The 14,509-nt window shown below is 35.6% G+C and overlaps 1 protein-coding gene across 8 annotated transcripts in view; it reads left to right on the forward strand.

Annotated features, from left to right (window-relative positions):
- Positions 1–14,509, forward strand: part of Shab (Shaker cognate b) — a 68,387-nt gene that overhangs the window by 35,520 nt on the left and 18,358 nt on the right. For 7 of the 8 annotated variants that reach the window (XR_011172867.1, XM_069111310.1, XM_069111305.1 and 4 more), the window contains one exon: positions 7,888–7,971. The exons of the other annotated variant lie outside the window; for it this stretch is intronic. Coding sequence is in view for 6 of the 7 variants with exons in the window: in XM_069111310.1 (XP_068967411.1) it covers positions 7,888–7,971 (84 nt within the window). In the remaining variant the exon portion in view is untranslated. The remainder of the gene's footprint in view (positions 1–7,887; positions 7,972–14,509) is intronic. 8 annotated transcript variants of the gene reach the window in all.

Raw genomic sequence — 14,509 nt, forward strand, 5'->3', positions numbered from 1 at the left:
TTTGTAAGTAATCGTGGTAATTTGCAAATAGCAGTGTACAAACATTGGAAGTTCGATGAGCCGAAGACGATAGAGTCATTGGGAACACTAATCCTCTCATCATAACACGATCTTTTTACATTATATTGGCTTCTATCCTTTCTAACGTTGTTTAACAAAAAGAAAGATCGATAAGAACTTTGCAAATGAATTCCATCCAGTGAATTACACAGCAATCGTCGAGTAAAAAAAAAAGAATGAATAAAAAGATAGAGCTTGCTATAGATAAGTAATTACGAGCTGAAATGAGAGACGAGTGTTGATAAATGAGAGGATTGAGGATATCACGAAGATTAAAGGACAGTGAAGACATCGATCAAAGAAAAAGATAATATAAGACCGCGTAGAATGGAAAATTGGCTCCATCGAATGCAATAACGTGTCGTCCAAGTGCTTTTTCGTCGGGAAACCCTGCGGTCTAACGATTGCATCGTCGAATCGGATCTTATCCTTCGACTGGCAGTGCTCCTTTCGCACGTCACTGCGGTCCTGGAATGCTCGCTTATCAATAACGAATGAATGAATGTGCTTTTCTTTTAGAACACAGAGAACACGCAGGGCACCGAAACTTAGGGCAGCGATACGAATTTCTGTAAATGGAGGTTCTCGATCACGATTCGTGTGTGCGTCACGTGTATACAGTGCACCAGCGATCACGTTTTCAAAGCACACCAAAGCAGGATAAACTGTTAAAACGTAGTCGTCGATGTGCTTCTTTCAATTAGATACTAACTTGTTTCACTTTTTTCTGTTCACATAGATTCTAGGTATGCCAATAGACCTTTCGATGTTCCTTCAGTTTCTTATCAGTTGGTCTGAGAATTTCTTTCTTTCGTTGATTGTTATCACGTACGGCCGTCGATAATTAACTCTGCGGAACACAGAAATAATACACCACGTAATCGAATAATGCCATCGCAGTTCGTGTCGTGGAAATGTTAATTTCAATCGAACTACGTCCCTTTTAGGTTCTCCGCACGCTCTACCAATTTTTATCCACAAAAACTTGCGCACTCGACGTTCTGTAATTTCGACAAGTCGTTGGAGAAACGTTGACGCATCACGCGGTCAGATAACTTCTCCTCGGTACTGTGTATAATTAGCGTAAATACGTTCAGCAGTGCAACTACAAAATAATTCAATCGATCGTATCAGTTACACGTAAGGGAGTAGTTACACTACTGAATCTATAAGACGATAGATTTGCAACGTGCAATTTTTCTATACCAATTGGAAAGGATAAATGTTTGTTTCGTTTGAATATTCATAAAGATTACTTCGTTGTTATTCGTTATTAATAGGAAATTCGTTATCTGACAGCAACGACTTCGCTCTAAACTATTATACTCATTAAACTCCCAGTATTAATTTCTCACACTGGATTACGCAATCCCATTACGTTTTACGCAGTTGGCTGCAATAGTACGATCTATTTTCACTTTTCAAGCCGATTGCTCGCGGGTATCTTTCGGAATGCAAGTGTTGGTTGCGCGATCAATGGCAACTGTTTTTAAAAAACGAAAAAGAAAAGGTTTACGAACGGTGCATAAACGATTCTCGAGGAAAAGTCCGATAAAGGTAGACAGAAAATAATATAATTGGGAAACTGAGAAAGCACAGTGCCGGTCATAAGTATCGGGACCTTCCTACTCGTTGCAATCATCGAGAAGCTGCAGCAAATTTTACTATTTTAAATTTTAATATTTCATTTATTATATTTATTAGATTTATAATAAAATAACCAAAGAAACAAAAGCAGCGGAAAGTATCCGATTTAAGTTAACACGGGAGAATACGAAACGTTGAAATACTTATGGCCCACAGTGTGCGTAGGAAGAAAGATTATTGCAGGCAGCAGCGTGCCGCAATTCGTGAGCCAATGATGAGTTCAGATCCATTCTTTCACCATTGGCGGTAACTTTCTGACGGATTTCGTGTCGGTATGTTACAGGCAATGTCCGACAGCGCGCATTGAACCACCATCGTTGAACAAAGCCGCCGAAACTTTCGTCACACACACGAATTACCTGCTACTGTCGGACCTTGCCGAATCTCGTTCTCTTTCGCTGCATGTGCATTGTGTGTCGGTCGCTCAGTCGAAAAGAATCGAGCAAAATCCACGAAACTTTGAATCTTTGAATCGGGTTCGATCCTCTCAGAGAGAACTGTAAAAGCAACTAACGAATGAAAATAGTTACGGGGAAAAAAGAGCAAAAAGGAGATTAACAAAAAGCAGAGAAAGAAAAAAGAAAACAAAAAGATAGAAACGAAGGATTTAAAGTTTTTGAAAGATGTACACGGGAAACAGTTTTGCGCGTTCAAGAGAAATCTAAACGGTCTTTCCTGGCAACGTCCGACAAGATAGAAACTCCGCAAGTTTTCGTAGCAACTGGCAGCCACGAGAAAGGCAACGGCAGAATGAAAACGATGAAGTGCGAGAGACGAGAAAGAAAATGCGTGACGATGGACGATAATCCGGGGGTGTGAGGCCGCGGTACTTGGACGTCGGACCTTGCCGTGCTCGATCCGAGAAAAGCGCGGAACGCTTTTGTGATTGCACTTTTCAGAGATACGTTTTTACTGTCTTCTTTCTAACGCTCGATCGCCCCTCCGTTCTGTTTCTTCTATTTTTCATCGTGTCATGCCGCTTCATGCCCTGTTCTCCTACGCGCGTTTCTTCGTTGAAAGATTTTTGATTTTTCAGCATTTTGAATTATGCGGATACGCTATCGTCTGTAAGTTCATTTGGACACTTTTCGCAAATATGTAAAACGTATTTCAAGAGAAAGCGTTTAATCTAACTTTGGCTTCTGATCTTATGTCAGACAATCGTACAAAGTTAGTAAATGAAAATAACAGTTAATCGGTATAAATAAAAGAACAAGAATTCGTTGTCTTAGTTTTTAACTATCCTTATTCGATTTTTCCAAAGAACGTAATTAAAGAATGAAAGTGTGTCTTACTGTTGTAAGGAGTACGAATTCGTGATAATACGACGAAAATTTTACTTGGTAAACGAATATTCAGTTCTTTTAAGTCACACGTTAAACTTCATGATCTTTGAATGTGAATGAATTTTTGTCATCCGAGTTTAAGTGACTTCGACCGTGTCTGTTGAAAATCTTGGGATCACAGAGCGAGTGAAACGTTTCTAATCGCACTCTTGAAGTTTATACGATTTTTAAACTCTTAAACATCTACCACGGACAAACGTGAAACTCTAGAACGATGCAGATATACTTTCTGTTTTAGTTTAAAAGCGGAATAAGAGGAGGTGACCCGAATACACAGGCTCGAGTATAAATATGGGCTAGTTGAACTTTTAAGAATCAACATTTTTACTATTACTTCAACTATATAGTCTGAGTTACGTATTTGTGCTATTAGTTATAAATTATGAATGAAGTACGTCCATTCAGCTTGTTTTAACTTCGTGTCACAAAGCAAACGTGTTTTATATATTACATCGAAGTGTCACCTCCTAAAAATCTCCAACAGATTTGCCAATAAGTCCTGAAATAAAAATGCCAGTCCATATTTAAACCACCTTCTATATAACCACTGTCAAATGACCCCAGTTAGGAGATCGTGTAAAGAACGAACTATTGAGAAACGTTCTTCGAAATATTGAAATATTATTATAATATTATATTGAATATATATTGAAAATATAACAAAATCTGTGAACGAAATCAAAATATCTTTGAAAACATAACAGTATATGAACATTCGGATTGAGTTGCACCAAACGTCCAAATACTTGTGAACGGTAGCGTATAACTAACTTGGCTCTCCCTTTCTTTTTTACTTCTCCTTCTTTTTCTCGTCCGTTTCTGTTGTTATCGGAAAGTTTATTGATTTTCTCTTGTTTCTTTTTTGGCAGTAGCGACTGTAATCATGCTGCAGATCAATGGTGCATTCGAGGTGTACGAGCTGTAACTAGAGTATATACCCTGATTAGACTGCTTCGTTGCTCGGTCGTGCTTGTTAACCACGTGTACGATTACTTTGTATGATTATAGACGTGTATTTTATTATTCGATTAGAAACACGATACACCTGGAAATTTAGTTAAATGCACGTTATATGCATACGTCCCCCATATGCGGCATTCTGCTCAGCTCTATTATTACCATCTGTTGGGTGATACTAATTTCAATTTGTAACGCAATATACATTTAGCGAGACACGCCGAAGAGAAACGCGTGCTCTGGCTCGATCTTTTAAATAGCATCAATGTCGCATCACGCCTTTTAGCATCGATTACTCTTCTGACACCCGTGTTCTCGTTTAGTTCCGATCGTCGAAAGTGGGCAATTATAATTCACTCGTTGATAAAGTTGCGTACGTCGATCGATTATGCAATGTATATTGGAACGCGGTTTCTCGAGGTTCTAAATATTCTTAAGCAGAACTATAACGCGTATTTATCGATCCTCGAAATTCATTAGGAAACGCTACTTCTTACGGAGACAACGTGTTTATCCGTGATAGACTCTCCATAGACTATATAACTAAATAGCGTGTATTTAATTACTATCGTTGATGAACAGCGCGCAGGAAAATTGTATTGACGCTCAATTTAACGTTTAACAAGTGATATAAGAAATAGAAGAAAAAGAAAAAAGGAATAAAAAAAAAAGGATTGATATTTATAATTCTTGGAAAAAATAGGTGAACATTAGGAATTCTCGTATGATAACGAATGTATTAAAAAATTTCGGTAGGTATGAGATATTAAGGTTCGATATTTGATGAAAATCGGTTCTTTGAAACACTGCCTGTACATATAATTAACAATAACATATACATTGATAATACTGGCTGTAAGAATGAAATAATCGAACGTAACAGAATCGTTGAACTTATCGGGCAGTTGTAATTTCCATTGTCATATTCGAACTTTCAGCTCGTATTTCATTGTAATACGACACAATTCCACGTCCATTCTTATATCAAATAAAAAAATTTCTTGTAACTGAATAAAATTAACTTTAAATCTGATCTCAAAGGGTTATAATTCGATCGATTGTCTGGTTATCGAATGAAACCTCGAAGTTGGTCGGTGAATTAATTATTCGGATCAGAGACGATCGGTGCGATACATTTTCGATTGACTTCGAGGAAATTGTAATGGAATGGAAGACATATTTTTTTTTCATTGAAATAATATAAACTCGATTACGATTTTAAAAAGAATAGAATATGGAGAATGTATTACATTACTGCATTACGTCGACTTCGAGGTTTCGCGATATTCGTTCTTTTCACATGTCAGTTTAATTTACCACGTATCGATAACGTTTTGTCTTTATGTTATTTTAGATAACGAACGGAGTTTATTAATTTCATGTCAGCCCTTTCAGATCTGTATATTAACAATTAACAAGGCACACGATCGAACGCAGTGAATCTGAAAGGGTTAAATGTCGCTCTTCTTTCCGTAAAGACATACAGGACAGCAGGTTCGAGGGACGGTTCGTTTTAAAAGTATAATTGCGATCAATTGATCTCGCGTAAGTAACGAAAAGCAATTGTGACGTCCGTCCACACACGATGTTAATTTCTTTTCACTACGATGCGTTTCACTGTCACTCGGTATATACGTACCTCGATGAACACATCATTACACTTTATGTATCATTAAACAAGCCCACCAATTCATAAATAGTGGTATCGAAGATTATTCAAAATAGATTATCTCATTTTATTTTAACCCTCTAAAATGATCTATTTTCTTATGAGAAAAGAGATTAATCACAGTTGCATGTACTGTCATATGTAGATAACATATGTAGGTATAACGTAAGGTAATAATTATTATAATTAGACTGTGGATATTTATTGAAATTCATATTTTTAGAAGTACAACTGAAGAAGTGAAATCTACGCAGAGATTTGTTTCACTCAGCCAAATGATTTTTTTGATATTGTGCGCATTCCTGCTCCTTCAAATTGTCCACAAAATGCATAAAGATCCTCTGCATAAAGAGCTTTTGTCTTTTTGTCTTTTTACTGCGACATAGTTAAAAGGGACGCAAGGTGTGTTAAAAGGAACGTCAACTACGTAGCTTTCAGCGTGAAACGTGAAAGATAAGGATATTATGTAATCCGCTATCTATTTCAAGATAGAGAATATAATGCGAATTCAGATATGATTATTGACCTTTCACATTCCACAATTGTATTTATTTCAAGTAGTGTTGAACATTTTCCTACAATTTCACATTCAACCTTTGTATAGTATTTCCTTCTTATTTTAACTTGTAAATTATGCGCTAACAATTTACCGGTAGAAAACCGGAGACTTTCTGTATATTTATCTATGGATTCACTTTACACAAAGCAAGATCTATGAGTTGAAAGTTTGGTTCATTGCGTTTGAAAATGTTATTAATAGAACTAATTCTTTTTTAATGTTACTGCAGTAAATATACACATGGAAATGAATATTTGCTGAAGTCTTGATAGTAGTGAAAATAAGCGACTAGATCAATATGTTCTTTAACGTACAATAGCTAATACATTTGCCGAACTTCAAACGCTACCATTCTATGAATGAAAGAATAAATATTATCTCTATGGAGGAGTGTTTAAAAACATCGTATTGCTTTCTGTTTTCTGCTGCGATCTCTCACAGAGTTAATAAGTAGAAATCATTCTCAAATTGTATATATGTATATACCTATCTCAATTTCAAACTTTATTTCATCTTCTTTGTTTCTCTTTTTTTTGTTTGGTTCTTATGTATTCTCATTAAACTAAAACTACTAAAAATAAATCTAATAAATAAAACTAATGGCTTGTGACAATCGATGTTTCTATGATTCTTTTCATATTTATTATTCTCATAATAATGTGCAAACAAGAGAATGCTTTAGACGCAAGGTCATGTAACTTAACCAAAGTTTAGAATTATTATATCTTCAATTTAAAAAAAGTCATGCTGTCATTTTCATTGAAGAGAAACCTAAAAGAAAAAAATGTCGTATATACCACGATTTATGAATTGATTTCACGCATTACAAAACATCCTTTCTTTAACAGATTCATACAATCGTGATACATTTTCCTTTTCACCCACGGCTGCGAAAAATTTCTCTCTCTGGCTCCACGTGATCATACGTTGCCTCGTTTCCTGTTCTCGTTTAAGCCTTTGAAGCACCGTTGTCGAAGGGTGCTCCATAAAATAAAAAAAAAAGGAAAAGAAAAGAATTGAAGGACCTCTTTATTTATAACGAGGAACAGAGGTTACCGGCGCGGTGGCTGTATTCAATGATCGACACTTCTTGCGAAAACTTTTATTCGTGATACAGTTGTTCGCTTAGAAACAAGGTAACTAATATCACACAGAAGTTTTTTTTCTTGAATGCGTGCTTCAAAGGATTAATTACATGTTCGCTCGTTCGAGATGCGCTTGAATTATTTCGTATCAAAACGTCTTTTAACAAAAAGGAAAGAAAGAAACAGATATTAATTAAGATAAATGTTATGAAAAACTACTTTAAGACTTTTCCGATAAATTTTAATAATTTCAAACATTACGATGATTCACATGACGACGAATTCAGGTGAAATTTCTAGTTAGAACGTTGTTGAAAGTTTTCTAATCCTATATTCCATTCTAAAATTTCTAGTTGCACGTTGTTTAAAAGTATATGCTTCTAGATGAAGGATATCGAACCGATAGAACGACGTTGCTTCATCGACGTAATATTCGCCGTAAATGGAATTTTCTTGTCCGTGGACAAGGCGAAGCAAGAGCGAAATGATTCGATCGCGTCCGAGCGCGGCGAGCCCCGTGTGTTACGGAAAGTAAAATAGGAAATTGTGTGTGTGACATTGTAGGATGAAGAGAAAAAAGACAGCAGAAAATTCGAGAAAAATGATGAAATACCTAGCGAATTCGAGTGTTGCTTTTGTACTACGAAGGTATTTACGATCACTAACGTTCTTCCTTAGGCGGCACTACATACACCAATGGGCTGTCGAGAGAATTGGGACCAAGGGGACTAACATTCTTTCTTTCACTCTTCATATTTTTTTTTCTTTTTTTTTTTTCTTTTCTTTCTCTCGTCTCGTCTTGAAATCTGTATTATGTTACGATCTCTCTTTGCTGCTTTGTGCCTTCGCCAGCGATGTCTGATCGATAGAGAACACATACTATCGCGCGTGGTGGTAGTATACGTTTGTCCCCTGGCTTCTTATTTATCTGTCCGCTACTACTGTACGTTCTACTACAGCCGATGCACGGTTTTGTACGTATGTATAGTCCACTGGGTGTATGCACTGCCTCCCCCCTTTCACCTTCAACAGAGCACAACTTTTCCATTGACACGATACCAGTTCATTCAAAAGCTTTAGACGCAACCGTAGCTCCTGCACTAATTTGACTTGCGTGTAAACTCGCAATTTTGTAGGTCAAGGCACGGGCATCGTCATCGTGCTTCACGTCGGAAGCGAAATCACGCCACTGAACGAAACACGATGCCTTTGGTTCTGGCCGTACACCAACTCCTTTCACCTGATCCTAAATAGAAAATATTATAATCTGCCCTACGAACAAGTTTATCCGGCGAGCAACAGCTTGCTTAGCGATGCTAGGCGATCGCTTCGGGTCGAAGAGCTTAAGCGATATAAAATTAAAAGGATAGAAAATTTATATGATTTCAGAAAATCCTATCTCGAAGAACGTTTCATAAAAATTATTTCTATTATAGAAATTATTTTTCCACAGTTCTACATGAAATTTACGTGACTCTTAAGATCGTACATGTATGTTAAACAATTAATTTTAAAATTACTTTTAGTTTGCCAGAGAAAATGTCAAATGCAGATATACTTTTTAAGCGTAGGTAGCTTCTTAAGCTCGATTCAACGAATATTCGTCTCTGTGTAATCTTATACATATCATGAGTCTTTACTATAAATGGGAACGGTAAATATATTTAAAATTGTAGAAACCTGAACAATATTCAGGTTTACCAAGGGTTAAAAATGGATATTTGAAATTTGTCTTTGATTTGATTCATACACAAACTCATTTTAAGATACATGTACGAACATACTTTTGCCCGTAAAACTGGGTACACTAATCGTTGGGCATATTATAAGTACTAGGTATCTGCGAATTAAAGTTTCTTTTTGTATTATCCTTATGAAGTAATTAATATCTCTCTGTTTCAAAAATAAAAAGAAGAACAAACTTAAAGAGAAACATTATAAAAAAGTACAAATATTATTTTCTTCCAACAATTTAACAGTTCTTTGATTATTCTCTAACAACGCTTGGAATCATTATTACAATAACTTGCTAACAAGCCTTTTATGTAAATTTTAATTAATTTCTAATATACATGTCCTACTAAGATTACCAAAATCATAGCATTTCTTTTTTTCTTTCCTTTTATTTCTTCTTCGATGATATGCTCTATCCAATTAACACCGCAACGAATTTTCTTCATCTTTTCGTAACGTATCGTGAATTGTACTTTCTTGTTAGAATTGGAATAATTGCAAAACATTTCAAATTGCATCCTCGAATTATTCGCACATGCCTACTATATAGTATTTACTTAAACCGATCTATACTTTTTCTTTCTTTCTCTCCGATGGATAATTTCCTGCTTTCAAGTTTCAAACGAACATAAAGTTTGCACGCTAGTGTCGTGCATGAATCACGCTGGCAATCGTACGAGTAGGCTAGAACGAAAGAGAATTTACTCGTGTTCAAGCAATTTGCTTGCAGGCTGTTAACGATTCGGACAAATGTCTTGACACGAAACGCCGTGCTCCGACTGGAACACATTTCACTTCGAGTGCTTCCGTAACGAATATTCGCTACGACGTACCAACTTTACACGATACATTATTTCGTACTATTCACGATTTTCCGGTGATTTCGCAACGAGAGCAATAACGCGGTATGCAGCGTGTATACAAATTATATCCACGTTGCTGTATCTGCGTTCGACATTTGCGTTATTGTTATTTTAAGGAAGGATCCTCGCGTAACAAAAATAAAAGCATGTAATTTTTTGTGAATTTGTTTCAAGCTAATTACTAGTCACATGAGACTAGACGTTCGTTTCTGAGATGGACAACTAGTCTCGAGGTGTAAATGTAATTTTCTCTATTTCAATTCATTCTTATCGTTTACTAGCTTTTCAAACTGCCGAATGTTTAATAACTTTTTGAATTGGCGTGCGCGATAACTGAGAAAACAATTGATCGATCAATTTCAGGCGAAATTCATTCGCTTTGTTGTAGATTTCGCCTGGGATGGAATCTCAAATTTTTATTCCATTATTTACTCGTAATATTTTTTTTAACTACATAAATTCAACTTGTCCGATGTCCTTACTTCTAAACAGAAGCGTGTATCGATCAACTGAACGAGTCCTCTATTTCGTTTCTACATTCTCGTTCGAAATTCCAACTAACTTCCTTGGAAATGTTCACCTCCTGGAAGCAGGATATTATTGCTTCAATGACGTTTATCTCACACGACGACTGAATGTCTTAAGCGAACGACATTGATTGAGACATTGATTGACTTACTGATCCCTTTCATTAGCTCATTGGCTGCAGATAGCAACAGACACGCATACAATAGACTTTCATTCACCTCATCATCGTGCCGTGGCATGATCAACTAAAATGGTATATACAGTCTGATTAATTAGCGAACGTCACGTAGGATCGTGTTTGTCGACGAGTTGCACTTTCATTTAGCAAATTATTAGTCACGATATCTTGCAACGATCGCACGATGTTACTTACAATCTGTTGCTTCCTTTTTTTTTTTTTCTTTACAACGCGACACAATGACAATGAAATGAGATACAATCGCTGAATACATTGTATTCCTATACGTACATGGTTGATTGATTGTACAGATATATATATTTTGATATATCTTTAAATCGTTGAACGATTACAGATCGTTGAATATAATTTGCAAGAGATTGATGTCTACATATTGTTAAGTGTTTATCGACCAACAATCGATCGAATAAAGAAGATTCATTTACGCGGAGCGTGTAGAATGAGGCATGAAATTATTTAAAACGCATACTGTAGAACATTTTTATGAATATTTTGTGAATATTCAATATAAATATATAAAACTTCTTGAAGCTTTACAAGCACTGTAATGAGATAAGGCTATGATTATATATCGGAAAGTGGAGAATATATTTATATAAAATCTAAGAATTGAGAATATATAGAAGTTATAAAATATTTGCTGTTATTCGCTAAATATACACCTCACAGAGATCGCAAGATTATTTGAACAGAAAATTTTCTATACAATTAATAAATGGACTGCCAATTTTTATGAGAATTTATATTTTTATAGACACAATTAAAATTCTATTATATTTTTGTACATGTATTATTATATGCTTTCTGTACATTTCTACGTATTCAAATTTTGCACAAACGCATAGAAATCAGCAGTCTATCGATAAGCTTCGTTATCTAATGGAACCATGTTTAGCACCAGTTAAAAAATTAAAACAACTGTTCGTACCGTATACTAATTTTTTACCAAATAAGTTTTATTAAATATACATATCTTGTAACTTTTCTACACGTTTCCAGATTGTCTTCAAGTATTAAGGAAATTGCGACCTTATAATTACGACGGTCTTGTCTCATTATAGCGTCAATGAAATTTCAAGATATTTCACACACGCGACATACTCGTAAAATTTGTCCACAGTAAACATTTTCAAACATTTTCGCGAGTACGCGCAAGTACGTACTGACTGTAGTTATAAAGAATCTCCATAAACGTTCGAATGCTTTCGCGAGCTACTGCAAATCGCTCAACGACGTTACAATCAAGCAACAATCGGGAAACGCTGTTTCAAACGATTGCATCCCACTCTCTGTGTCACTTAACGAAAAATAGGATTCGAAATTACACGAATAAAGAAGGTAATCTCATGTGAAACAAATGCGACAGCTGTGACAACGACGAATGCGATTCTGCAGCTGCTACACTTGGTCACGTAATGCTATTAAAATCTCGGCGACCAAGTTTTATTTGAACAAGCGAAGTTCGTGCGACAGAAAATCGCGTATGAATTTCCGCAATAGCTTCGATTTAATTAACGATGGTCCGAGACTCTGACATTGCTTTAATTTCAAACGAGATCATTGTTGCGCGAGCTGGTGGCCAAATAAAAGGCAATGCTCGAATTTCGTCAATAAATGATACTGTTACACGTATACAATCGTCACTTTCCAATTTCCAGAGCGTACAGTTTCCACTTCAAATTGACCACGTTTTTCCATCTCTCTCTCTCTCTCTCTCTCTCTTTGATCATTTTTCCAGTTTTCAATCTTTTCGCGGTAAACCCGGGTGAATCATTTCCAAACAGAAAATTTGAACCATGGAATGTACGCTTTCTACGAACAACGATCTGTATATGGATCGTTCGAACCCGCTACACGATCTCAGTCAAAAGATACAAAAAGAGAAACCGAGGCGAAAGAAAAACAGAAAGAAAACATCGAAGAAACACAGAGTATTTCGTATAATACGAAAGCTTAAAGATATCGTGTTACGGGTTCGGTAATACACGCTTGTTTCACTTTTCATCTTTTCAGCATGCTGTTCTTTTTCTTTTTTTTTTCTTTCTTTCTTTTTTTAGAAACAGAACTACTCAGACTAACAAAGCACGATAACAGCATATACAGATTTTGCAATGATTCTCTGAATGTACTATACTATTACGACTTGTTGCATCCATTAGGACAATTGTGGCAAGCTTTGGGAATACGACTAACTAAATTGCAAACGTTGTTTTTCTTAAGTTCCGCACCTTATTACAGGCCCACATGTATATGTACTTGTATATGTACCGTCTTCCTCTAATCTACTTAATGATCGTGCAAATGCGAAAATTCTGGACCGCATCAGGCGAGTATATAATACGGAAAGTAGAAAGGTCACGTTATACGTATAGATAGCGATTATTTTAGCCAGCACACGATACCAGTTTTCTTCCTTTTTCTCCATTAACTTTTAATACATGTATATACATACAGCACACGAAGGGACTACTTTTTCAATTAAACGAGCGCGGCTATCGTCGTTAAACGGAGCCCGGAGCAATTCGTTTCACTCGTTCTTACACTCTGATCAATTTAAACTAGTTTTTTAGCCGGTAGAGCGATAGATTGATGGAGACGGAGAGAAACGGTGCAAAGGGCTGTTCGAGCTACTTTCAAACGTTATTACGAAGACCTGCGAAAGAAAGACCTTTTCGTCGACTACGTTGTCGATTTAACGCTGCTGTAGTCCTTTAGATTCTTGCAGCTAGATTTCGCTCCTCTGTTTCAATAACGAGAGGAGCTTTTAATGCCTCGGAAAGAATTTTTACATAAAAGCGAAACGAGAAATTGTGCTATTCGATGGAACGTTTCCTCTCAAACTTAGAGGATACCGCAGCGAGTCAAGATTTCTGGCGAGATTAACACGGAACATGTTCCAAAAGGAAAGTCGACCGATATCAAACGAAGAATTTATTGGTACAAAAAGATTCGAAAGTGTTATATTTATTTATAAAAATTATATTTATATCCTTCTATTGCGGTTTACTTTCGGTTACTTTCGATTTTGTATATTTTAAACAGCACATATCTTTCAGGTATACGGAAAGACGGATTTGTTTTCCTTTTTTTTATGTAGATTTTAACGACGATACGGTAATACGTTTTATTTTAATTGTCCGATGCTACGATAATTTAATAATAATTTAATCTATTCCTGAATTACCATTTGCGAATTCCATCTTAATGTTGATACATAATATTGACGTTCTCAACAAACGAACATGTTCATATCGATCACATGTGTCACATCGGTGTAATCAGGTCGGTTATTGATCCCGTTGATTAGAAATAAATTAATATATTATTGTGGTATCGGATAATTGAAATGACAATGTTACCATATCGTTGAATTTATCCTTTTTCTCGAGTTTAAGGATAATATGGTAAAGAAAGTATCATTTAAAAGACTATAAAGTGATTCTAGTTTTTGTTAAAAAAGAATAACGCTTGAAATTTGTTACATCGATAGATTCTTCATTGATTACCAATTTTGTTCGCAACATTTCGTGCTGTTGTCAAAATTACCTCTTTTTTCATGGATCATTCTCTGTATATTTGATTATTCTGACATTGTGCCAGATGTGCCAGAATGTTGGTTCATCAGAAAACGCATACACTTTAACTCTTCGTCTTAATTGCTTATTTTCATTGAAATAAAATTCTCTGAAGTAAAATATTCGCTCTCATATTTGAATAATAAAAAATCGTTTTCTTTTTAATGAGAAATGATCGAAAGAATGCAACAACTATACAAAGAAACATTTTACCATTGTATATTGTTGTAATTATTTATCGACTAACGTAATAAATAATTTCGATATTGTAATTAGCTGCATCGCGA

This window comes from Bombus flavifrons, chromosome 4, assembly GCF_040668555.2.
Source record: "Bombus flavifrons isolate JBK064 chromosome 4, iyBomFlav1_principal, whole genome shotgun sequence".
Classification (NCBI taxonomy): domain Eukaryota; kingdom Metazoa; phylum Arthropoda; class Insecta; order Hymenoptera; family Apidae; genus Bombus; species Bombus flavifrons.